A 25,947-nucleotide genomic window follows, 5' to 3' on the forward strand; every position below is an offset into this window, starting at 1 on the left:
CCGATTGCATTCACGCCTAAGATGTGCAATCTCGGGCGTCCACCAGTACACCCTCTTCTTACGGGGGCTTTCGAATGCGGGGCATCGCGGCATCACAGATTTTTGTGAGCGCGCCCCGCAGCCGTGCCGCTCCCTCGTCCACGTCGGCCATGGGCCTGGTCAGAATGCCCGACCAGGCCACTGACTCGGCCGCGGCCATCAGGAGGTCGACATCGAGCCTCCCGACGGCCCAGCGGCACGGCGTTTGGCCCCCGTCGCCGCTTGCTCTTGCGCTTGCCGCTGACGGCCGCTGGAGGGGTCGGAGACATCGAATCGAATGTACCGGTGATCCGATAGGGTCTCCTCCCCCTCCAACACCTTCCACATGGACACCTTACGCGAGGCACGGGGGCATCCAAGGGTATGATCCACAATGGAGCCCCCGTTGTGCCTCACGCAGGTGTCCACGGACCCCCTGTTTAGGAAATTGAGCCCCAGTTCTAGGGCCCAATTTCCCAGGGAGTCTCCGCGTGGACACGTCGCCGGGGACCCGCATTCCTCCAGCTTGGCATTGAAGTCCCCGGCGACGATTGTTGGTGAGGGGCGGTACCGGTCGACGACCAGTCCCACCCTCTCCAATAACTCCTCGAATTGGGCGAGACGGCGGCTTGGTGGGGCGTAAATCCCCACAACCACCGTCTCGCCCCATCTTACGGCCACGTAGCCCTCCCCCCTCTCAATGAGAGAGAGAGGGAGAGCCCGTGGACCGCCACCCCCGATAATGACCACCGAGCCATCCTGGTCACCGAGCCACTCGGCCCGATCGTGAACCAGGTATGGCTCGGCAACGATCGCCAGGTCGATGGACCACTCCGCGAGGTGCTGACACAGGAGATCCTGCGCCCTCGCGGAGTGGTTCAAGTTTGCCTGGAGGAGGCGGAATGCGGTGAATGTATGCAAAAGTGGAGACCGGTTTACTTACCGGTCTCCATGGCCTCCTCCAGGCCGACCACCTCCATAGGCGATGAAGCAGGTGCTCCCTCCGCTATGGCAGACGAGACGGTGCTGGTCGCCGCGACGCCTGACTCCCTCCCCGTGTTGGCCGCCGAAGCGGCCGCAGCGGCCACGGCCCCCGCTTTCGCCTGACCGCCCCTCTTTTTGGGAGGGGGGATGGCAACGCAAGCCTTACCCCCCATCCGGTGGTTGGAAGGGCGGCCGCGTGCCTCGCATCTCGGGCACTTTGGCGGGGCCGTGCAGACCCCGGCCAAATGGCCCTCTTGACCGCAGCGGTAGCATAGACCGCTGCGGTCCACTTCGGCGGGGCACTTGTTCCTAGTGTGCCCCACCTCCAGGCAGCGGTGACACTGCATCGGGCGGGCTTCCAATAGCTCAACTCGAGCCATCACCCACCCGATGCGCATCCTCGCCGCTCCGGCTATTTTAAGAGCGGCGGCCCGCGGGACTCGGGTCCAAGCCCCACGGAGTCCGCCGGCCCCAGGTCTTAGGCCGCTTACTTGTACGTCGGCGGCGGGGCAGCCCCCCGCCACCGCGATCGCTGCGGCCACCTCCTCAGCGGTGACGGACTCGTCCAGCCCGGTGACCCTGAGCTCAGCTCTGGGCACCGGCCTGGAGACCTTGACTCCGCTCTCTCCCAAGGCGGCGGTCAGCCTCTCGGCGAGGCGATCCGCCTTGGGGGCGCTTTCCTGGCCGGGGACCTCCAGAATGATGCCCCCGGTCGCAGCCTTTCGCACGCGGAGGTGATCAATTTCTAAAGCCGCGAGGTCCACTTTGGTCCTCGCGGCCTTCATCACCTCCGAGTACGGAAGCCGTTCCGCCATTTCGGAGGGGACCGTTAGAACGACGGCAGCCGTTCTGATTTTGCCCCCTTTCCTCCCCTTTTTACTCTTATTAGGCTTTTGGGGAGGAGCCCCCTTATTTGCTGGGGCCTTGTTGGCCGCAGCTGATTTCGACGTCTTCGGCTTGGCTTTAGCCGACGCCGCCGGCCTGCTGGAAGCCAGGGGCGGTCCCTTCTTTGAGGGTCCCGCCGATTGATTCGCGGCGGCGGCACCCCCGGACCGACCCTTGGCAGCAGGAGGAGGAGGGACCGTGGAGGTCACGACTGTCTCCTTCCTTTTTTTACTTTTCCTCTTCGCCACCTCGGCGTACGATGTGGCATTATCGCCACGGTGTTTACCCACGCCGTCCGGCTTTTTTGAGGCAGGGACAGGAGCCCTCGATCCCACAGATTGGGACCGGGGCCTGCTCTGTTCCCCGCCAACTTTGGTGGCCGCCGGAGGGGCCGGTTTGGCCTTCGTCCCTTTGACTGCGGGAGACCCCGCCGACCCGGCTCCGTTTTTCTTAGCAGAGGCAAGGGGTGGGCGGAGGATTTCCTCCCGTGGGAGACGAGACTCGAGTACCTCGAGCCTCGCGCTCACCAACTCACCAACCTGCCTCATTATGGTGGATATTAGTTCCTCCCTCCAGTCCCCCGAGGCAAGGGGCAGGGGGGGAGGAACCGTAGCCTCTCTGGGAGAGGCCGTGGGCATTTCCACGTCCGATGTGGGGTGGGGGATAACAGGCCCCCCCCCACGGGCCGGGGACGCCCCAGGCACTTTCTCACCTCTATTTGGCCTTTTCGCCTTACGAGGAGGCTGCGGAGACAAAGCTCTCCCTTCGCCTTCATCCGAAGACGGGTCGTCTTCGATTATCCTCCTCCGAGACGGACGCCTCTTGAGGAGGTTTTGCTTGACCGACGCAATCTCCGCTTTGAGTTGCGCCAGCTCTTCGCGGAGGCTGGTATTATCTTTCTCCAGCCTCCGCACTTCCTCTGTCGCGGTGAGGGCCCCCAATTCCTTGGAGGCCTCCACAATATTATCGGCCATATCCTTAAGGGCCCTTATATACGTGCCCTTAAGATGACCCGAGCAGGTAGCCACCTTTATTCCCACTTCCGCGGCATCCTCGAGACGCCGAACCAAGATGGCCCTCCTCGCTCCCTCACCAGTAACACCGAGGTCACCAAGTTTGGCTGCGAAATACTCGGTTTCCCGGTTTCTCGCAGCCGTCACTCGGATAAACTCCTCCAAGGCCGCCTCCTCATTTGCCTTTGCCTTGGCCTCCGCGGCAAAGAGTTTGGCTTTCCCGTAGTCTATGTATTCCCCAGTCGTCGGGGGCCTGCCTCTGCCTCTCTTGATCGGAGAGGAGGGAGCAGTGAAAGCCCCGGAGGGGACATGCACCACCTCCCCACTCACCGATGCACTTTCCTGAGCCAGCATAGGGGTCGCGAGACCCTGCGATCCGGTCGCAGTACCCCCCATTGACGCTTCCATGTCCCCCGGAGCTACACCCGTGGGTTCCGGTGTCGACGCCGGAGTAATCTTCCTGGATGATGGTCCTGGTTGCTTGACCAGGACCACCTTCGGCTCCAGTAGGGCCTCCACCGAGACCACCCTGGGAGCCGAGAGGCTCCTGTGGCCAGAGCGGAGGGGACTCCGACTTCTGCCCGTGTCGATGTCAAAGCCGCTTGCAGCCCCCGTCTCCCATTCCGAAGGCGAGGACTGCGCTGGCGGCGCCTTCTCCTTACTTACACCCTTGCTTTTTTTATTTTTGGCACTCATTATTGTTTTGTCTCCCGGGAGAAGTGCGGCTCCGTCCACCAGGGTGTACCCTCACCGGCCGAAAACATGACCCGGCCGGGCCCCGAGTTCCCCCGGGGGGTGGACATATGTCTCGGGGGGAGGAAAGATCATCTCCCCACTGGACTCCGGGCCCCTACTAGGCCCCCCATTGCTGGAGGGCTTTTCAGGGCTCCCGCGCCTCCGACCTCGCAGGCACCGCACTGCCGCTCGCCAAGCTTGGTTATCCCGGGAGGGCCCCACGGACGGTTGGGGTGTGGGTCGCCGCTCCCCGGCCCCACCTTACCCGCCGTGGCAACCGGCTGGCCGCTCCGCCCCCCTGGTCTATCCAGCGGAGAGGGCACTCCAGTCTGCGACAGGCAGCTTCGGAAAGGGAAACGGTCGCCGCCTGCCGCAGACAATGTGCACCCCGGGCCCAGACTCGGGATACGCCCGAGTGGCCCCGGGGTCGGTCCGGCCCGCAACCTCGGGGAGAGTTTCCCATGAGGCACGCGCCGGACCATACGCCGCCACTCCGACCCTGCCCCGGAATAATTCCGGGCGGCCCAGAGATGGCCCAGCCCGCTGGGTCCGGAGTACCGGGGTCCCAAAGGCCCGTCCACTCCTCGCGGAAGCGACAGACGCTCCGCTCCGGGACGGATCCCTTCGCGGAGGCGCCTATCGCTCAGCACCAATTACGCCCCCGGCCCTGCCTCGGAAACGTCCGAGCGGCCCGAGGGCCGCCCCGGCCCGATGCACCGGGGAGAGTTTCCCGCGGTGCACGCACCGGGACATCCCACGCCGCTCCGACCCTGCCCCGGAAACGTCCAGGCGGCTCGGAGACGGCCCAGCCCGGCGGGTTCGGTGACACCGAGGTCCCGCCGGCCCGTCCTACCCCGAGGGGAACCAGCTCTCCCCAAGCCCGGGGCGGTCGCGGAGCGACACCACCCCGGTCACAGAGGTCGTCGGTCCCCTCCTCGCGATGAAGAGGCCCCCGCGCGATGGCCAGGGCCCGACACCCGTTCTCACGATGAGAGCGGATGCCATCGTAGCCCACCTGATTAGAAGCGACGCCTGCGACGCAGGGACCAGCACCGCTGTTACACGGCACCAGACCCCGCGCCGCGGGCGCCACCCTTGGATTTTTATAGAGGTTTACTCCTCGCGGCCCGGGCGGTGAAGCCCAGACCCCCGGTCCAACCCGTGCGTAATTTCAGCACGTGTTGGATTACGGTATTCAGCTCGGGCGCCAGGGTCGCTGAGATCCCTGTATCTGCGGCCTACGAGAGACCGCAGATCCCCTAGCGAGCTCGGGAACCGCAGGAACGCCACTTCCTGTATCCGGAGTCGGTCCGCAGTCTCGAAAGACCACGGACCGACCCCGGACCCCTACGGAAACATATGCCTCTCCTTGATAACATATGTCAAGGTGAAAGTCGTCAGAGGCTCTTCCACTTTTACGACCTTTCACCAGAATTTTTTGTAGTAATTAATTTTTTATTAATAATATTTTGTTTAAAAAACTTGTTTGTTTTGGTGACGCAGCCTACATATTCAACAAATATGTGTATTGGTTTAATAACTATTTTACAACTTAATAACATTGGACATATGTATAGATCGGATAAAGTTTCGAAAAGGTGAATCCTCCGATTCAGCTATCAATTGGTATACTATTATAATTTGGTGCGGTGATTACAAATGTGATAATAAAAACCACCGACAAGGTCATCTTCAAAATCAAAACTCATAAAAATTCAAAAAATATTGGTTTTTTAACCTTTTATGGGACCGAATTTTTGTTGAATTTTTTGAAATTTTTTTTATTTTTGGAATTCGGAACAAATCCCAATTTGCTTATTACGGAACACAGGATAAATAGCGACCACGGCTTTGATTGGGATGTTATAATTTTGGATAAAGAACCTGTCTGGGGAAAGCGCCTGATTTCCGAAATGCTACATATTAAATGCCAAAACAATGGGCTAAATAGACAAGCGGACACTAAATATTTACACCATGCTTACACTTTTATCCTCGACAGATTGTAACGATCCGATTTAGTATTTATATATGTATTTTCAACCGTTTGATCTCATCGCCGATATTGCTTACGGAGAGAAGTGACGCCTTGACTGTGACACAGGCAAGATGTATCGTCATAACGCTGTTACACTGATTGTCAATTCACTTTACTAATAATGTTAATTTTATATTTCAAATGCATTTTACAATTTAAAGAGACTCTCAAGATTTAAACAAAAAATATTGTTAAGGCTAATGAGAGCCAGCGTTGTTATCAGTGTGCACAAGGAAAAGTTTATTCTATATGTTAATTTACAAACAAAATGAACGTTTCGATTCTCTTCGGAGTCATTCTCAACATAATAAAAATTTTGGCTAGCATAATATAATCGTAACAATTAATTGTCCGGCCATCGTTGATCCGATTCAGCTAATTTATTCAATTTATTTTTATCATGCAATCTCAACGGCGGAGATTATTTGTCTGTTTTCGTTCCCTCTTGAATATTGACCATATATATTCTCTATTTGATTTTCAATGTTTTGTATATCCGGTTAACACTTAGTAACTTGTAAGCAGCGCTGTCAGAAACATCGAATTACAGCAATCAAAAATTACTCGTATAGTGCCACAATTTTTTATCCATGACTTCCGTGGTCTTCGTCGTGATCGGGTGGTGAGTCACTGCTTTAAATAATCTTGTCAATAGTTTAGATTTATGCAGAATTTCGCATATAATTATAGAGAGAGTTTGCCATTTTCTCTACACAGTGGAAAAGCTACACCACGACTTGTGCAAATCGTGAGTGACTCAGCTGAATATCGGATCAACGATGGCCGGACAATAGTAATTGTTAGGATTATATTATGCTAATCAAAATTTTTATTATGTTGAGAATGACTCCAAAGAGAGTCAAAACGTCCATTGTGTTTGTAAATTGACATATAGAATAAACTTTTTCTTGTGCGCACTGATAACAGCGCTGACTCTCATTAATATTATATTTAGGTATTTACGTTTTTGGGCGTTTAATATGTATCCATTCCTTGCTTCACATGGTAAGTTTTTGAAAATGTTATTTAACATCTTAGCTAATTAGTCTTTATAGTGTATATATATCATTAGTTGGTCACCCTTTAGAATTTCAATTTCACTCGGATGACCGCCCGATTGTGACTCGTTAAGAACTAGGACTACGCCATGTGAAGAGGAGGCTTTTTGATTTCGACTTTTATTGCTGAAGATGACCCGAAATGTCCTTGAATTTATATTGAATAAACTTAAAAATATACGCACTAACATCAGCGTCTTGACTCTCATTAGCCCGTTACTAATTCGATGAACTTTTTTCTCTGTTGAAAGTTTTTTGAATTTTAGTTTATTTTTGCAACCGTCATGAATATTAGTATTGGTTGTCTCGGAGACATTATAGAATTAAGATGTATACGCCATCTCATAAAAAAAACTTAAATTATTTGGAAAAATGTTAATAAATTAGCATGTGATTTGAAAGTTACACGGGCCCATGAGGGTTAATATTGTATTGATAAATATTAATTTAGCAAAAAAAAATGTTTCAAATAAGAATTATAGCTCTTGAAATAATATTATTCATGTATTATACATTTTTTGCATAAAACCAATAGTTTTCGAAAAAAACGCGATAATATAAAAAATACTCTCCCCTAAATTTAATTTTAACTTGTCAACAATGTACAAAATAGAAAGTGTAAAACAAAAATATTTATGTTTAACGGTATAATTGTAATCCTCGTTTTGTTCCGTAAGCAGGGAAAGATGTGGAATGAAGCTTGCTTCGCTCGGAAAGTCGCAAATGTCCATGTGGGACAGTACATATGTAGACCTCGTTTTGCTCCCAGACAAAGGGAGGGGAGGGGATAAACCCTCGCTTTGCGTGAAAAGTCGCACACCCTTGTGAAACAGTATCTATGGACCTTGTTTTGTTTTCAAGGCAGGGAAGGGTGGGATAAATCTCACTCTATGCAAAACGACATTCTTTCAACCTCACTCTTACCTACGGTGTGAAATGAGGACTACAATGGGAGAGTATCTTTTATATTATCTCATTTTTTTTAAATATTGGATTTATGCAAAAAATGTATAATACATCAATGATGTATTATTTTAAGAATTGTAACTTGTATTTGAAACATTTTCTTTTTGCTAAATTAATATTTATCAATAAAATATTGAAAAATATTTTTCGAGTTTTTTTTAGTTTTGACCTTAAAGATGTTTTTGTCGGACATTTTTATTATCATATTTGTAATCAGCGAACCAAAATGCAGTAATAAACCAATTGATAACCAAATCGGAAGGTTTACCTTTTCGAAACTCTACCCTATAGATCTTTAAATCGGGGACCTTGACCGGACCGAAACCGAAACCAATAATCGGATCATAACTGTTATTTTAGTCAAACCGAAATCGAAACCAAAACCAAAATATTGTGCCGGTTAATTAACCGTAACCGTAACCTGACTGAAAACATTTTTTCAGTTTTTTTGGTTAGATTTTCGGTCAAATTTTTTAAAATGCTATTAAAGATCATACTGCAAATCAGATAAAAAGGAGAAAAAGCGCGTGCTGTGTAGACTGCTCTCTCTACAAGATAACAATAAGAGAAAAAGATACACGGTATCTATATTTCATCTCTTTTTTTAGTATTTTTAACGCTCCATAGATATGCAGTTGATTTTAAAGATTAATTTTTCCTTCAATTTTTGAATTTAAAATAAATACAAAAAATAAGATCTTTGTATTGCTAAAACTAAATTTTAAAAACTAAAATTATATTTCAATTTTTCCGGTTCTTTTAGAGTAGCGAAAAAATTTGACAATTTTAATTGAACTTTTAAAACCAGAGATATTTACTTCTAGATTCTCAATAAATAACGATATTACAAGGTGTCTACGAAGGGTTACTTATTTATTTTTTTGCTTTTATTATGATAATTTGATTAAGATTATTAGGTTATTTTATAGAGAAAAACTACCATTAATACCAGTAAAAAATCGACCATTAACGCTGTAAGTTGCTGAGATTGTTGAAGTAAAACAAAAACAAAAAAAAGAGATTTTGAAAAACCCGGAACCTCCAATGATTTTTAAACATTTTTATATTAAATAAGTGTTGTTTACAATAAACAGGAATGTATTATAATATGATATTTATACTTGTATTCCTTTTATACATTATCATTTTTATACGTTATTAAATGATACAATAGGTAATTGCACATCTGTAACCGTAGCCGTAACCGAAAAAGACCGAAATCCAAATGGTGACCGTAATCGTTATCAGTAACAAGACCGAAACCGAAACCGAAATCAAGAATTGGATAATCTTTGACCGTAACCGTAACCGGACCGAAATTTTATTTTGGGCAGGGTCCCTGCTTAAAATATAATTAAATATAGGAAGACAGAGGATTGTAGAATATTATTTCGTTTTTTAAAATAACTTAATAAATATTAATGCGACACAATTTTATCAACACTAATTTGTTATTTATAGAGTTCTATCAATCACCTTAAAGATAGAAGTTCATAAGGTATATAAGATGAACATAATTTACAATTTACTGAAGAGAGGAAAAAGGATGAGATAAAGAAGTTATGGAATTACTAACAATTAAAACCATAAGAAACACTTTTAACCCTTACAAAGGAAATTCGTCAGTAATATAGCGTCGATTTTAATAAAATTTTATGGATGTGTAGTATTCATTCAAACATTTATTATAGTAAAGTCGTAGGTTGAAATATTTAGGCATTCTCGCGAAAATAACGGTTAAATATTTTCAAACCTATAGTACTATTACAGAAGAGACCTTGTTCTTTTTTATTTGCACTGACGCTCATGATGAAATATCCATATTGTCAAAAAATGAGCATGAACATCTTTTGCAAAATACATACACGTTTGTGGAAACGCATCTAACTTGAAAGACGACTATGTCGAGACTGTGTTGTTATTATCAATTTTTCCATTAGATAAATTTTGTATACAAACTAACGATAAGATCTAGACGAAGAAAACAATAACAAAACCGTATTACTTGGAGATCATGGTAGATATAACGACCCAGCAAACAGTTACATAACAGCAATGTTAATAGAATAAAATCGGAAGTAACGCAATTTAACATGTGCGTTACATGTGTTGTAGCCTAAGCTAACACTAGTGCATAGCAACAAAAAGCGATTTCGTTGCTATGCATATTAATTTTAAGCGAATACTTGCGTTTTCGGAATCGACCGAAACGCGAGAGCAACGGAAAGCGCAGATTGTCTTTTGAAACTTTTTTTTCAAAAAATGTCCAGAAAACTCGACAACAACGGAAAACAAGATAATCCTTCTCCGGATGTCGCACCGCCGCTGACTCAACGTAACGTGTAGTCGACCTGCAATTCAGCATCAGCAATATTGCAGGATAAAAAGGACCTCTGAATCGGGAAACGGCGGAGAATAACTTAAACAACCGTCAGAGTAACATTACGCGTAACTTATACGTCGAGCCGTGACGCGATAGAAAAGAAGATAACGCGCACCGCGGTCCAATATAACGGGGCACCTAAATATAAATACTACCTGTACAAGGAGAAGCATTAAGAATCAATCTATTATATATTGCGACAAAAAAGGTGTTTGTTGATTGGCAACTCGTCTGAGCTGCTTTTGTCCCGTGAGTTCTAACTTTTGAGTAAAAGCGAATCCCAAAATACCTACCGACGTACCTGGACCACCACTGGGCACAATACATGTAATATCAATGTTAATTGTAATTTCCCTTATAAAAACAATTATGTAATATCATATTATAATTATATCATATTTGTTATGTGTATGTTATGAATTGCTATATAATAGTTATATTTTTATTACATGAAGAGTTTCAGTTTATCATATCAGGGTCAGAAAATATTCATTTATGCTCTCGTGGGTTGATACAGCAAGTAAAACTGAGAAGTAAAATCCTTTACCATTTTTCGGAATAGTTACCGCAATAAAAATTAATATAGTAGGCAAATGAGCACATACGAATCTCGACGCGGTGCGAGGACATGAGGGAGAGACGGTGCCAAACTACTTTTTCCCTCCCCGCGCGTTACTTACCGTTGACTACTGTCGGACCGCAATGCTGTGGTAGGCGATCCTACGGCTTACAAGGGGAGGTTCCAACAATAATCTAGCCGATTTTAATAAAATTTTATAGGTGTCTAGTATTCATTCACACCTTTATTGGGTAAAAGTGCACATTAGGGGAGCAGCTTTTGATGACCTTGACTTTGACATATGTTATCAAGGAGAAGATACTAAGTGACTTACAAAAGGTTTTGAGTAATGCTCACTTTTTATTAAAAAAATATCATTACAGAAGAAAAAGTTTTTTTTACTTATTTCAGAAAATATTCATTTTCGGAAAAAATGTGTCAAACAAAAAATGAAGCTAGTAATAAGCTCTATAAAAAAGGTTATATACATATTTTACCTAGTTTCAATATTTTAGTCGTTATTGTAGAAAAACTGTTTTGCGTCGAAAACCCATACAGAGAATGCGTGGGCAGGGGAGGGGCTCCCTCCACAGGCGGAGCCCCTTCTCCTGCACACCCTCCCCGTATTTTTTCTATCTCAACCCACTCCGTCTCAGGTCCACTAATGACGGGGTGGGTGTGGGAAGCGGTGGGCCATAATTTCAAATCTAATATCTAATAAAAATGAAGGAATTTAAAAATGTTTTTTAATAATAATTAAATTAAAATTTTTTATGAACACAAAATATATATTTGCAATAAAAATTTACAATGACTGTATTAATAATGTTTCTATAAATCGTTATACCTACAACGGTCTCCGAGTCAAACGGTTTTCTTATTGTTTTTTTTTTTTGTTTAGACTTTATGTTAGCTTGTATACGACATGTCAATAATTATATGTGTATGGTGCAATGAACCATTGTGTTTTAATTGTTTTTACGATAAGTATCACTTTAAAAGCTGTAAACTAATTGTAAAACAGTCATTGTAAATTTTTATTGTGAATTTATTTTTGTTCTTATTTTTTATTCTTGTGTTATATATCTTTTGTGTTCATGAAAAATTTTAATTTAATTAATAATAAAAACAGTATTTTTAAATTTTTTCATTTTTTAAAAATAACATTTTATATTAAATAATTAAAAATGATTTAAAAATGATATTAGGAGTATAAATAAGTTTCCGCCGTTTCACAAAAAATGGCGCCACTAGTATGTTATGGTTGAAATTGTCTGTTGTAAAACGTTATATCGTAAGGTTGGACATCTGGCAACAACATAACCTTAAAATATTAGCGATTTTGTATCAGCATCATATATCTTTTTTCGTGCGAAAATGTCGAGTTTTGAGCCGAATAAGCGTCATTTGCGGGAGCTTTTGATTTACTTCTTTAATTTGAAGAAATCTGCAGCCGAGGCGCATCGATTGCTTGTAGAAGCATATGGTGAGACTGCCTTAAGTGAGAGAAGTTGCCGTGAGTGGTTTCACAAGTTTAAGAACGGTGAATTTAACGTCGAAGACAAAGAACGTAGCGGAAGGCCGAAAGTGTACGAAGACGCGGAATTGGAAACATTATTAGATGAAGATTCGTGCCAAGCGCAAGAAGCATTTGCACTTACATTAGGAGTGACTCAACCAGCAATTTCACATCGCTTAAAATCATTGGGAATGATTCAAAAACAAGGAAACTGGGTTCTATATGAACTGAAGCCGAGAAACGTTGAACGCCGATTTTCACATGTGAAATGCTGCTTGCCAGGCATAAACAAAAGGGTTTTTTGCATCGTATAGTCGCTGGTGATGAAAAATGGATCCCCCACAATAACCCAAAGAAGAAGAAATCATGGGGACCACCTGGCCATGCTTCAACATCGACAGCAAAGCCGAACATTCATGGAAAAAAGCTCATGTTGTGTATTTGGTGGGATCAGCTTGGTATCGTGTATTATGAGTTGTTCAAACCGAATGAAACCATTATTGGGGCTCTCTACGGAACACAATTGATGAGATTGAGCCGAGTACTCAAGGAAAAACGTGCCCACTACTACTCCAGATACGACAAAGTTATTCTTCTGCATGATAATGCTCGTCCACATGTTGCGGCGCCGGTCAAACCTACCTGGAAACACTCAATTGGGAAGTTTTACCTCATCCGCCGTATTCACCAGACATTGTTTCTTCTGATTACTACCTGTTTCGATCGATGGCGCATGGCCTATCTGAGCAACACTTCACATCATATGAAGATACAAAAAATTGGGTCGATTTGTGGATAGCTTCAAAAGATGAAGCATTCTTCCGATGCGGTATCCGTATGCTGCCAGAAAGATGGGAAAAAGTAGTGGCTAGCGATGGACAATACTTCGAATAAAACATTAGGTACCGTTCTTTCACAATAAATGCCCAATTTTTGATAAAAGACGGCGGAAACTTATTGTTAAGTAAATACCGCCCTTGGTTTCGTGGATTGATAGATCAAGTAAAACTGAGCAGAAAAGTCCTTTACCACTTTGCAATTTTCGTAATAGTTAACGAGTTATAATGCAAATTAATAAAAATAGCGGGTTTAGTCCCGCCCGCCGCCAAATCCAACCAACGCGATCGTGGTTGCCAAGCGCGCGGAGAATTGTTTTTTAACAGCGAAGGCTGCGTAATATTATTTTATGTTTAATATTCTGTATGTAGACGTATAATATTATTTAATGTTAAATAATAATGTTAAATATTATATTTAATATACTATACTGTAAAATTATTTAAATTAAGATTATGTTAAATAGTATTTTTGAAGTATTAATGTAAATATGTACTTTCTTAAAATAAAATTAAATTTACGTACAAAGTAATACGTAAATACGTAATATGTAAAATTTCGCACCACACAAAAAATGAATTTAAATGTACTATTTATTATTATTATTATTATAATTGTATAAAGAAACATTTATTTCTTTAAATCTAAAAACCATAAGAATATTTTTGTAATATTATACATGTACATATTTATGTTATACAGATAAAAATAATGGACACGTATTTTTTTATACGTGTCCTAATGCACTTTTAAGGATGAAACACCCTTTTGAAGAAAATCGGATTTCTTCTTTCGAATCGTGTATCGTCGAAACTATGAGAGATAGAGAAAAATGTTCTGAATGAAAGTTGAATGGCTGCAAAAGTACTTTATAACAATGATAAAAAATAAAAAGAAATTTTTAATACTTTCCACCAACACTTATTTTCTTTTTAAATTTTCTTTTTATAAGCAAAATAAAGCTTATTTTATTACGAATTCAATGGTACAATATATGACAAAGTTATGATGCGACCTTTTCATTTTCCAAAATTAATTAAAAACCACTCCATAACGCATAGTACGTCTACTCATCCATGCGTTCAATATTACTTCACAATAAAACGGATTTGTTTTATATAGTGTTGACTACGTGAAAGAGCATTGAAGACAAATCAATACAATACAATAAATATTGAAATAAGAGTTTTATAATAATTATAATAGTAGTAACAAAATAATAGTGACTTTTAAACCGCTAAAATTAAGTTAAATTTTTTTGATAATATGTCACAGTATGTACGGAAAACGAATTATGAATAAAAAAATTATTATTTATTCATAACTTGTTTCTAATTGTAAATATTTCTTTTCGAGATGACGGTGATTCGAGCATATCGCGCTTATAACGCATGGCAGCGCTCTTCGCGCAGCGAACCGAGGTTCGCAAGCGGGAGAGCTCTGTGCAGTTGCCAAGCGGCAAATCAATATTCGGCAAATAATAATAACAAGTCTTCTCGAGAGATCTACAGGAAACAGTAACCGTCAACTATTTACTGAATTCCCGCCTGGATCTTTCGAGGAGGGTCTTTGTCTATACATATATGTAAGTGGAGAAAGTAGTGCGGATGTAGAGGTAAAAATGAATACGTTTTTTAATGTAATCAAACATTGGATGAATATAAATAAGTTAAAAATGAATGAAAAACAAAATATTATATATGATAGTTAGAAGTATTCAAAAAGAATTAAAGGGAGAAATACATTTAAAACCTTCAAAAAAATGTGGAACTTTTTTATTTCATAAAATGAAGGCACAACATCTCAAAAATATATACCCGAAGTTTTAGAGCAAAATTCTAAGTATTTTCGAAATTAAAACCTCTGAACGTGACTCATCTTCGCTCGACGCCATAGTGCGCCACAACTTTAAACGCGTTTTTCTCAAAATGTCATTTTCAATACTGGCGTACAAGATAGTTCAAAAACTACTCAATCGATGGTTGGTTCGAGATTGCTGAATTCAAATCCACCAGCAAAAAATGCCCATCACGTCAGGTTTTTAAGAAAAATTGGGTATTATAGGCCAAATACAGCGTTTTTTGACAATTTTACAAGAGTTTTTTGCGGCCAAACTAAATTTTACTTCCCAATTCCGCCAACGGCGGAATGCATTTTAAAGTGTTATTTTTTATCTTTAAAATACTTTTTTTTACTGTATGATTTTTTTCACCGAGTTACGGACGTTTTTCGAAATTGAAAATGACGAATTCTAAATTGACGGATTGAAACTGAATTAGGTGGATTTGTATGAAAATGGGTATCCTAGGGTTTCCGGGGTCGCTGATATTGAATCTGAAAAACCCACAATTTTGAAATTTTAAATGGCGGATTTAAAATGGCCGAAATTAAAAATGACTTGAATCGGATGAAACTCAGTACTCGAGGGGTTCCTAATTACGCATCTAAACTCAAAATATTAGAAATCAAAGTGGCGGACTTAACATAGAAAACTAAATTGATTTATTTATTTTACATTTTGAAAAACGTCCGTAACTTGGTGAAAAAAATTGTACAGTAAAAAAAATTTTAAAGGTAAAGAATAATATTTCAAAGTGTCGTTGATGAAATTGAGAAATAAAATTTAGTTCAGCCACAAAAGACTCGTAAATATATCAAAAAATGCTGTTTTTGGTCTATATTACCCAATTTTTTTCAAAAATCTGACGTGATCGGCATTTTTTGCTGATGGATTTGGATTTACCCGAGTAAAAATTTTATATATAATTATATATGATCATACCGTCAATTGGATATTCTTGGCCAAATTACAACTAAATAGGATTGGGTTGAGTTAGGAAAAATACGAAGATGTAGTGCAGGGGGAGGTGCGGATCTCTTCCCCCGCTCATGTGTTCTTTGTATTACATGAGTTTCTTAATTTATTAACAAGATGAAGGAGTTTATGTAAATAATGTATATAACCTTTTTTGTAGAATTTTTTAAGTTCTTCATTTTTTGTCTAAAATTTTTGTTAGATATTTATTACTTACAAAAAGCCATGAAGGGACTTGGTTTACAATCTTTATCCTTAACTTACGCATCCATCCATATCTTGTTCCATTCCATATTAGCCTATCTCTGTTTCTACTCTTTATACGCATTTCTCTCTCTTTTCTTTGCGGTGCTAACTATACTTCCTTATACTTATTCTTTTATCTATCCTTGGTACAGCATGGCGCAACAGTCCGCCCAGGCAAACAAACACCGTACACAGCAAGTCTGTCCACTCGAACGAACCTCCGCTCCACACCGCATCTATGACTATATCTATACCTATGCTTATGCCTAATTCTCTTTCCATCTTATCTTCTAATTTACATTCTTCTTTCGCATATTCTCATATTTTTCTTTCTTTCTTTGTACTTCTATTCCTTGGTTTCTCTCTTCCTTCTTCTTGGTTCTTCTTTCACCTTCCTTTTCTTTCCTCTCTCTTCTCTTTTCTACTTCTTATTCCAAACATCTTTAATAACCCTTTTAACCTTCTTTTCACCCAACCTTCCAGAGATTACTTAGTATCCCTACGCATAAATGCAGAAATTACGCATCTTATGGAATTATTCCAATACAACGTGAGATTTAGAATTACCCACAATGTGAATTTGTTGCTACAAAGGAGATCCACGGCACACTCCCCTCTTTTTTGCATTCACCTCTGCTGTCTTGTTCCATACAATCCTTCTCCAACCTTTGTAAGTTTAGTCTCCAAAGGCAAAGGGTGCTTTCCAACAAGAGTGCCACAGTGTGACACAGTGTGACACAGAGAGATACAGTGTAACACAGTTGTGTAATTTAATTGGAACAGATAAGTTACCAAACACGGTCACTAGAGTGCGTAAAAGACTGACTTAGTAAAAAACACAGATTTGAATTGCATCAGAAATCTATCCGTAGAAAATCCAGACCTGTTAAAGAAGGAATTTTACATTATCCGACGTAGGAATAACTTCTTTACAATGCCGATAAAAGAATAAACATGCAGATTGATCCGATGAAATACGTATGAATAATCAACGAATGCATTGTTTCTTAGGCTTATACAATTCTTTAAATAAAAATAATGAATATTGATTACCATCTAAGAATTCTGGGTTTGGTACGTTATTTTCGAACACGAAACATTTTTAGTAAAAATATAAGTCCATTGTGCTAATTTAAAAATGTAGCATGTAAAGAAACGAAAAGTTCAAACTATAATTTTAATTTTGTATGTTAAGGCGACAAAACATAACTGAACATGACTAAAATGTACCAGTACCACACTTGAAAAAATAATTTATTTGCCCGATGTGTTGGCACTATTGATGGCTGACACGGCCAAACTTAAGATTGAGCTGTGTTTTGCAGTGTCGCTCTGTGTCTCTCTGTGTCATAGTTGGAAAGCACCAATGTAGACACTGTGTTACACAGTGTTGCCTGTGTCTCTTGTTGGAAAGCACCCAAAAAATCTGGATTCTGTTTCTCCTTCTTTAATAATTCAACAGCCTCTTTTTCTTCCAATTCTTACTAAAATTCTGGTTCTTTTTTCCTTTCTGCTTACACCACTGTCGCCTCTTTGTCTTATATATTTATTCTATTTCCTTTTTTTTCCTCAACCGCTTCTTCCATCCTTTATGCTTAAGAACCTTAATCTCCTATATCTCTTCCTCCATCCTTTATGCTTCATAACCTTAATCTCCAACGGCCAGAGATCTGAGTTCCCTCGGTTTCCTTCGTATACCAAGCCATCCAGGATCCTTAATTAACCAATTACTTATACATTCATCTATACCTTTACATTTTCATTTTCTTTACGCTTACTTTCATAATATCTACCCAGATAGTAAAATGTTAGCAGTATGTCGACAGTATGCCAGCAAATTCAATCATGAGTACAGAGCAGATTCCTATCCACTGTGTCGTCTTTAAGCTTAGTTTTTGCCATTACGATAGGCTAGCATAATATAACTGAATTATAGCAGGACTGAAGCATACCTTGCCATTATGATATAACGGCAGAAATCGAACACAATGTGCCGTCATGACGTGACATCAGAAACACGGCAAGAATAGAACATTGTCTGTCATATTAGATATTAACGGCAGAAACACGGCAAAAATCGAGCACGATGTGCCGTCATGACGTGACATCAATATATACGAAATTTTTTTTTAGTTTTTTAACAGATATTATTTTTATTTTTATAGCTTAATTCGCATTTGTTGCTTTGCATATATTCTATTTTACTAATTACAATTACGCATTATTTTATATTTTTAAAAAATTTATCGGCGGAATTTGAACTTACGCTTTTGGAACGGTAACCTAGTACGCTAACACCTGAGCTAATCGCACATTTGTGATATCGTTAAGTTTTATTTGAAGTGAAGCTGATTTGAACAGTAAGAAACTTGCGTGTTGAGTACCATGCGAACATTCTCATCAACCTTTTGATTATTTGTCCATAAAAATTTTATTTGTCCTTACATATTTTTTATTTTTTATGAGTATATAGATTTGGTTGTTGTTATATTTTTCTAAATATTTAAACTTAAAGCTAATGTTTTAATTTTTCTTCGTACTTTAATTTTAGTTTATAACTTAGATACTTTATGTCTTAAAATAATGGGATATATAAATCTTACACAAAAATTGTTTATAGAATCAACAAATGACGTTCAATAATTTGAATTTCATTGATACAATTATACAATATAATTTATGAAATGTTTTAATAACAAAACTTATTTTAGAATAGAATAATATTTAACCAATAATGTGACAACACAGGTTAAACAAAAACGCTTTCAACATATTACGTAACGTTTATACTTATTTTCTCAATTTCTCATTGAAGTTAAATTTTAATTTAAAAAATTTCATTAAAAATTATTAATTATATATATGTCACTTCTTAATTGTTGAATTTTTGCTTCATTTTTGTTAATTACATCTGACGACAGATTGTGTTCGATATTTGTTGCGATTTTGCTATCAAATAACTGATTAATAAAATCACGTTTTATGCTTGCCGCGTTTTCGCTGTTGTGTCACGATGACACGCTGTGCTCGATTTCTGCTGCAATTTTACCGTCAAGAGTTGACGAAGCAGACTGTGTTCTATATCTGCCGTGTTTCTGCCGTCATGGTATGACAACACGATGTGTTCGATTTCTGTTTCCTTTATGTCGATAAGTTTTGTTGCATTTTTTGCTACAATTCTTTTAACATGTCATGACGCAGTGCCTGCTCGAATTTTACTATTTTTCTGTTAATATTAGCTGAAACAGCAAATCATGCTTGGCTTCTGCCTGACTTTTGCCAACATAATGTGAATCATAAATTAGCAATTTGTGCGTCCATCCGATTTGGCTATTAAGGTATACCTATACTTATGTCTTATGTCTATACCTGGTCCTATTTCCTACCTTACATTCTAATTTTCTTTTGCTATTTCCTATACTATCACTCTTCTCATCTTCTCCGTACTTCTATACATTCCTTCCAATCTCTTTTCATTCATTCCTTCTCTCATTTACAATACCACTCATTCTCCATAAACCATTCTGCTTGATTTCTTGCATTACCTGTCGCTTTTTCCTTCTTATAGCTGTTTCTGCCTTTATTTCCATTTTATTCCTCTAACCTATTCTCCTAAACTCTTTCTCTTTGCCCTTTCTGTTTTCCTTACCTTCCTTGTTTAATTCCTACCTTACCGGCGCTCCCGGATTATCCCGCTTCATTGTTCGTCCTAATCTATTCCTGTTCCTTCTACCTATATCTTACAATATCTCCGCAATTCCTTTTCTCTTACATCTGCCTCCAATTACCCATCTTGACTACTTTTTTACCTCTCTAGTTCATACCTCTTTACTTTCTAATACTTCCTAATGTACTACAAACACTCATACTCAGCCTCACTCTATCTCCATCCATATCCATACACCATTGCGCCATCTAACCAAGTCCGTCTGAAACTTTTGTTTCTAAAATCAATATTTTCGAAGATACACTGTGAAAATTTGTATTTTTTAGAGTTTTTTCCGATTTTGCGGTATTTCTGGTTTTGACCGCCATTTGTAAGTTTTATATTCGTATTCAGAAAACAAAAATACATAAGAATTGAATAATTTTATTCATTTTTGCGAGGAAAACGCTTTTCCGAAGGTTTACCTTTAACATATGTTTTATTTCATACAATTACCAGCATGCGCTATTTAAAAATATGATTATGTGTATACGGTCGCGATTACGAAAATTATGCATAGAAGCTTTATTGTAGACAATTTTAAGAGCTTCATTTTTTATTTAACACATTTTTTTTGTAAAATGAATATTTTCTAAAATAATTAAGAAAAACTGTTTTTTTCCTCTAATAATATTTTTTAATAAAAAGTGAGCATTACTTAAAAACTTTTGTAAGTCACTCAGTACCTTCTCCTTGATAACATATGTCAAGGTCAAGATTAGATCGTCAGAGACTGTTCCCCTGTTATGCACATTTATTGAATTTCTTCTTATAGGATAATTGAACTCTATGACTAATAAACTTGCGTTGGTTAGAATTGTGTCGCACTAATGTTTACTGATAAAGTGAATCCGCTAGCAGTACATCACCGATTTTAATGAAATTTTATGGTTGTATTCACTTAAACGTTTACTACATTAAAGCCGTAAGTTTCAACATTTAGGCATTTTCAAGAAAAATGACGGTTAAATATTCCAGCATTTATAATACCATTACAAAAGAAATCTTATTATACATTTTTATTTGCACTAGCACTCATTAACGGAATATTCATTTCGTCAATAAATAAGCACGAACATCCTTTACAACGTACACATTTCTGGGTCTAACATGTCCAATTCAAAAAACGATTGTGTCGAGATTGTGCTGTTATTATCGATTTTTCTATTAGACAAAGAATTTTGTATACAAGCTAACAATAAAGTTTTACTCCAAAATTGTAGTAGATTTAACGATTTATAGAAACACTTATTTTTATGTAACAGTGAAGTCCTATAGTATCGTTCTTCTGTATATCATAGGTGCTGGAAGTATTTAATCGTCACTTTCTAGGAAGTGCCTAAATATCGCAACTTACAACTTTATTGTACTAAATGTTTGAATGAATACTACACACCTATAAAATTTTATTAAAATTAGTGATGTACTGCCGGCGAGTTTTCCCTGTGAGCCATTGTAAAAAAAAACAATATTCCACAATTCCCCCCTTTTTCCTTTGTTTTTCCACTATTTTTATTATATTTTATTGGAAAGTTAAATCATAATGAATAAATTATTATCATTTTAATTTTTTTTAAATTGTTAATTTTTTAATTATATTTTCTTTAATTGAATTTCCTTTAATTGAATTTACTCTGGTTACAATAAGTATTGAAGTACATTTTTTTATTTTGGATTTTATCAATTTTAATTCCTATTTTCATGTATTTTTTAACAAATTTTAATTCTAATTTTATCACTATTTAATAAAAAATAGAGGAGAAAAAAGTAATATGGACCTCATTTTTATTTAATTAAATGATTTTATTTATAATCATTATTTATATTAAAACTTGAACAAATATTTATATTTGTCAAATTATTGTTTATCAAATTCTAAACTCGAAATAATAAAATGTTTATTACTTAAGATATGATTTATAAAATTGTGACAAATTGCATAATTGATAAAAGAAAAAAATAGTAGTAATATGGCTAGCTCAAAAATAATTTTTAAAAAACTGTTTAACTTAAAAAAATCACACAGCATTTTGTTACAAAATTATATATTTTTAGTTTTCCATCGTTTAGAATTTTTTTTATTTAAAATTTTTCTGCGTTCAAACAATTTAGAAATATCAGTAGAAATATAATTTTATAATATTCCTATTTAATATTAAATAACAAACATAAAATAATATCTCTATTAACAAAACTCAAACAAGAACGCCTTTTAAGGTCACAGTTAGATCTTCATGCTTGTACCGTTTGTGTAATTTTATATATAATACTTTCCTCTAATTCAATGAACTTTGCGCTGAATCGTTTTTTCAGTTATAACACAGTTCCCCGTAAAAAACTGTAAAGAAATTTATTGCGAAAAATATCATCTCAGGATTCGAACCTGGGACTTCCCGAACCTCCGGTACAGGTGTCTTAGCCAACTCGATTACTGAGGCTGTGATGATATAACAGTTTTTCAGGGAGGAGGAGGGAAGGGTTAATATTAATTTCAATCTTAATAATACGTGATATTACTAAAGGCCATGGTACATATAAAAACTTAAGCAGTGAGACGTATGCAGTAAGAAATTCAACGTGTTGGATTTGCTACTGCTTATGTTTGGCCTTATATTCTCAACTGCCATTGGCTAATTCGCTTACTGCTTAAGTTTTATTGCTTAAGTTTTTTTATGTGTCTCAGCCTTTAATCTTGTTCAACGTAGAGCTATGTTATGACTAAAAAAACAATTCGGCGCGCAGTTCATTGAATTTGAGGAAAGTATATAAAATCACACAAACAATACAAGCACGGAGATCTAGCTGTGACCGTAGAAGGTGTTCTTGTTTGAGTTATGTTGTTATAGTAACGGTCAAATATCTTCCTACTTTAATATCTCTATTGTTTTTGAGCATCGCCCTTTAAAGTAACAATCAATTTATCGAATAAACATTTTCATATGAAAAATTTGTTTCAAAAACCATATTAACAAAATTTTATGTTATATTTTAACTTTGTATAACTCGAAGTGTATAGCCGAATAAAAAGTTAAATAAGAAGAAAACACTCGAATGTACATACATTCGTGTGATGACACGTTCAAGTTTAAAAACATTGAGGAAATATGTGTAATTAAGTGTTAAAATGTACTTTGAAAAAGTTTGGAAGTGTTCAAAAGTAAAAATGCCTTATAACAATTGTTAGATATTGTGTATTGGAATACGCAATTAAGAAACGGCGGGCTACTTATTGAATAATTCCATAAACAATAGTTAGAATTTGTCATCTAATAACGGAAGTAATGAAGGGGAGGGGAGCATAATATCCTTTATTTTCTACTTGTTAGTTATTAAAGAAATTTTTTAATAACTTATTAAAGAAAAATTAATTATCATATTAGAAGATTTGAATTAATAACTAAAGTTTAATAAATTAAAAAATATTTTAAATATTTCTTGCATGTTTTTATTCAATACTTTATTCAATACTTTAGATTTATATGTTATAAAATTCCAAAAAGCTATTTGCCCCTAAAAAATATATAAAATCAAATCTATATATAATACTAAATGAAGAAAGTTGTAATAAACTTCGATGAATTTTAATGGAAACAAAATATTTGTATGTTTCAGAATATTTTCCTGTAAAATTCAATGTGAAGAAGAAAGTAAACAGATCGATGACATAGTTGTACGGAAAGGAGGTGCTGAAACTCTCGTGTTACAATAATATTAATATTTATTTAATATTTATTCGCATATTTTTAATAGAATGCTAAATATTTGAACATTTTTTAATTTAGTAAATATTTAAATATATCCAAGAAAGTCTGTATCCAAATACAATGTATCTTAAAAAAATATGTAAAATGTATATTAAAAACTGCAAATAAATAGTGTATGCTTATTACATATATTATACATTTATATATATTATACACACATTAGATTTGCATACATTGCGGTTCAGCATAATAATTCGCACAATTTTTAAGATAGTTTTATTGCGAAATGACTATTTTATTTGCTTGAAACTTTTACTACAAAAATATTGATATTGTTATGCCCGGTACTGAAGGTTGGACGAGCGACTATTTTCATGTCATGATGTATGACGATCGGTCGTCGTATTCTGTCTTTAGTCTTGTTCCCGGATTTTTTGTATGAACTGTCACGATTTAATTAAAGACTATAATTTTGTAAAGTTTGTCCATTTATTTCTTGAGCGCGCGAATAAAATCGAAGTGCGCGAGTGTACGAGCGCGAATGATCCTTGGCTTGTAACATTTTTGCGGGTTCGTCCGAGATAGGGCGAGCTTTCTTTGATTACGAACGAGCTTCGAGTTATGGCCTTCATACATGCTTCGAGGAAGGAGATGTGCACGCGCTCAAGGGAATAGCTTGACGATTTCCGGAAGTCGTCGAGCAACCAAGCGCGCGGTCTTCGGGAGATATCGTCGAGCGAACGACAGAAGAGTCGACGGGCGCTGCAGAATTATTGCGAACTGCGTTGGAGGAGCTCCGTGAAATAAAGGAGGAGCGTGTCCGATTCCAGCAGCGTGAGGGCGAGCTTTTTGAGCGGCTTCGACAAATACAAAGCCAGTCGTTCATTAATTTTAATTTCAATTCCGCTTTTGAAAATAATATTGGGTTTAAATTACAATCGGATATCTATGGTGGGAGTTCTCCATTGCGCAAATTTTCTTTTGAGAAGCACGCGATTGTCAAGCGCATTTTCCATTTGTACTTTCGTCTTTTAATTTTTACTATTTTGATTAATGTATTATTTTCTTTTAATCTTCAATTTCTTGATTCATAACTCAGATGAAAGGAAAAGTTCGATTTTTCTAAAAGAGGGGAAATAAAGAAGTACACACAGAAAAATACATACTACATTTAAATAAATATTACTTATTTCAAGTATTTCATAAATTTGTATATCCGCAAATCTGTCGTAAGTTCATCATAAGTATTATATTTATTCAAAACATGCTCTGAATTGTAGTTAGTTTAATACTTTAATCAAGAATATTCAATTAAATAAAAAATTCAATTTACTTATTATACAGGGTGCGTCAAGTATTTGAGGACATATTGACTTTAAAATTAAAATTTGTATATTTCTTAGAAAACTTATTGTATTTTAATAAAATTTTTACAGCAAACTAAGTGACTTGTAGATTATACAGTTATTCGATAATATCGCCTTCAGCGGCAATAACAGCTTCAATTTTCTGCCGGAAATGTTTGCATGTCCGAATTAAATGATTCTCGTTCATATGCGTCATTACTCTGGTAATAGCTGCTCTTAGGGAATCAAGCGTGTTATGAGGATGTTTATTGGTCTCCCGTCCAATAACGCCCCATACGTAATAATCTAAAAGATCCGAGGAGCTAGGTGGCCACTATCCCGGATTTTAAGATGTTTTAACTTGTTTAAAAGTTGTTGTGCTCGGATAAATCGCTGTTTTCGAGTTTGTGCCGACATAAATTAACCTTTGCGCATCACGTAGGACTTATACCGGATGTCTTCGTAGACAATGCAATGGATTGTGCACTCAGAAATTTGAAGATCTCTCAAATAGGGGAGATCCCTTATGGACTTTGAAGGGTTTTCATCAATAAATGCCCTGGACTTGCTGCACAAACTGTGATGTTCTAACTCTGTCTGAACGTGCCTCATGTTTTCTGCGTTTGGTAACACTTTTCACATTGCCATCAGATGCTTCTAACTCTCGATGAACTTTGTGAACAAACGATCGGGCGATTTTCAAAAATTGGGAGATTTCAAGATCACTATGATTCGGGTGTATAGCGATAACAGCATGTTATTTTACTTCTCAAATCAGCTTATTCTCAATTTATAATTTAATAAAAAAAATAAATAAAAAAACTTGTTACTGCGAAGTGGCAGGCACATATGTGAGTGTCCTCAAAGACCTGACGCACCCTATATAAAGTCGAGAGAGAAAAAATATATGTTTTATAAGAATATTTCTCTTTTTTTAAATAGAAACTACACCTTTTTTTAAATCAAGTATTTACTTGTGTAGAAAATAATTAATTACTTTCAAAAAGAAAATGTGTTTTCAATGCTAAAGTATTAATTTTTTAGAACAAGTAATTCATTAATTTGAAGCAAGAATGATATTCTTGTTTCAAACATAAGACATTCTTTATTTAATTAAAATAAATACTGATATTCA

The 25,947-nt window shown here is 38.3% G+C and overlaps 1 protein-coding gene across 4 annotated transcripts in view; it reads left to right on the forward strand.

Moving 5' to 3' along the window:
- LOC105197916 (intraflagellar transport protein 81 homolog) overlaps positions 1 to 23,655 on the forward strand; it is a 134,215-nt gene extending 110,560 nt beyond the window's left edge. For 3 of the 4 annotated variants that reach the window (XM_039456338.1, XM_039456337.1, XM_039456336.1), the window contains one exon: positions 23,375 to 23,594. In XM_039456338.1, the coding sequence (XP_039312272.1) occupies positions 23,375 to 23,471 (97 nt within the window). In that variant the 3' untranslated portion in view covers positions 23,472 to 23,594. Of the gene's footprint in view, positions 1 to 23,374 lie in introns of all 4 variants that reach the window. The other variant, XM_039456335.1, reaches the window with a different exon arrangement.
- Positions 23,656 to 25,947: the final 2,292 nt, after the last annotated feature.

The sequence above is a fragment of the Solenopsis invicta genome, chromosome 12 (genome assembly GCF_016802725.1).
Source record: "Solenopsis invicta isolate M01_SB chromosome 12, UNIL_Sinv_3.0, whole genome shotgun sequence".
Lineage (NCBI taxonomy): Eukaryota > Metazoa > Arthropoda > Insecta > Hymenoptera > Formicidae > Solenopsis > Solenopsis invicta.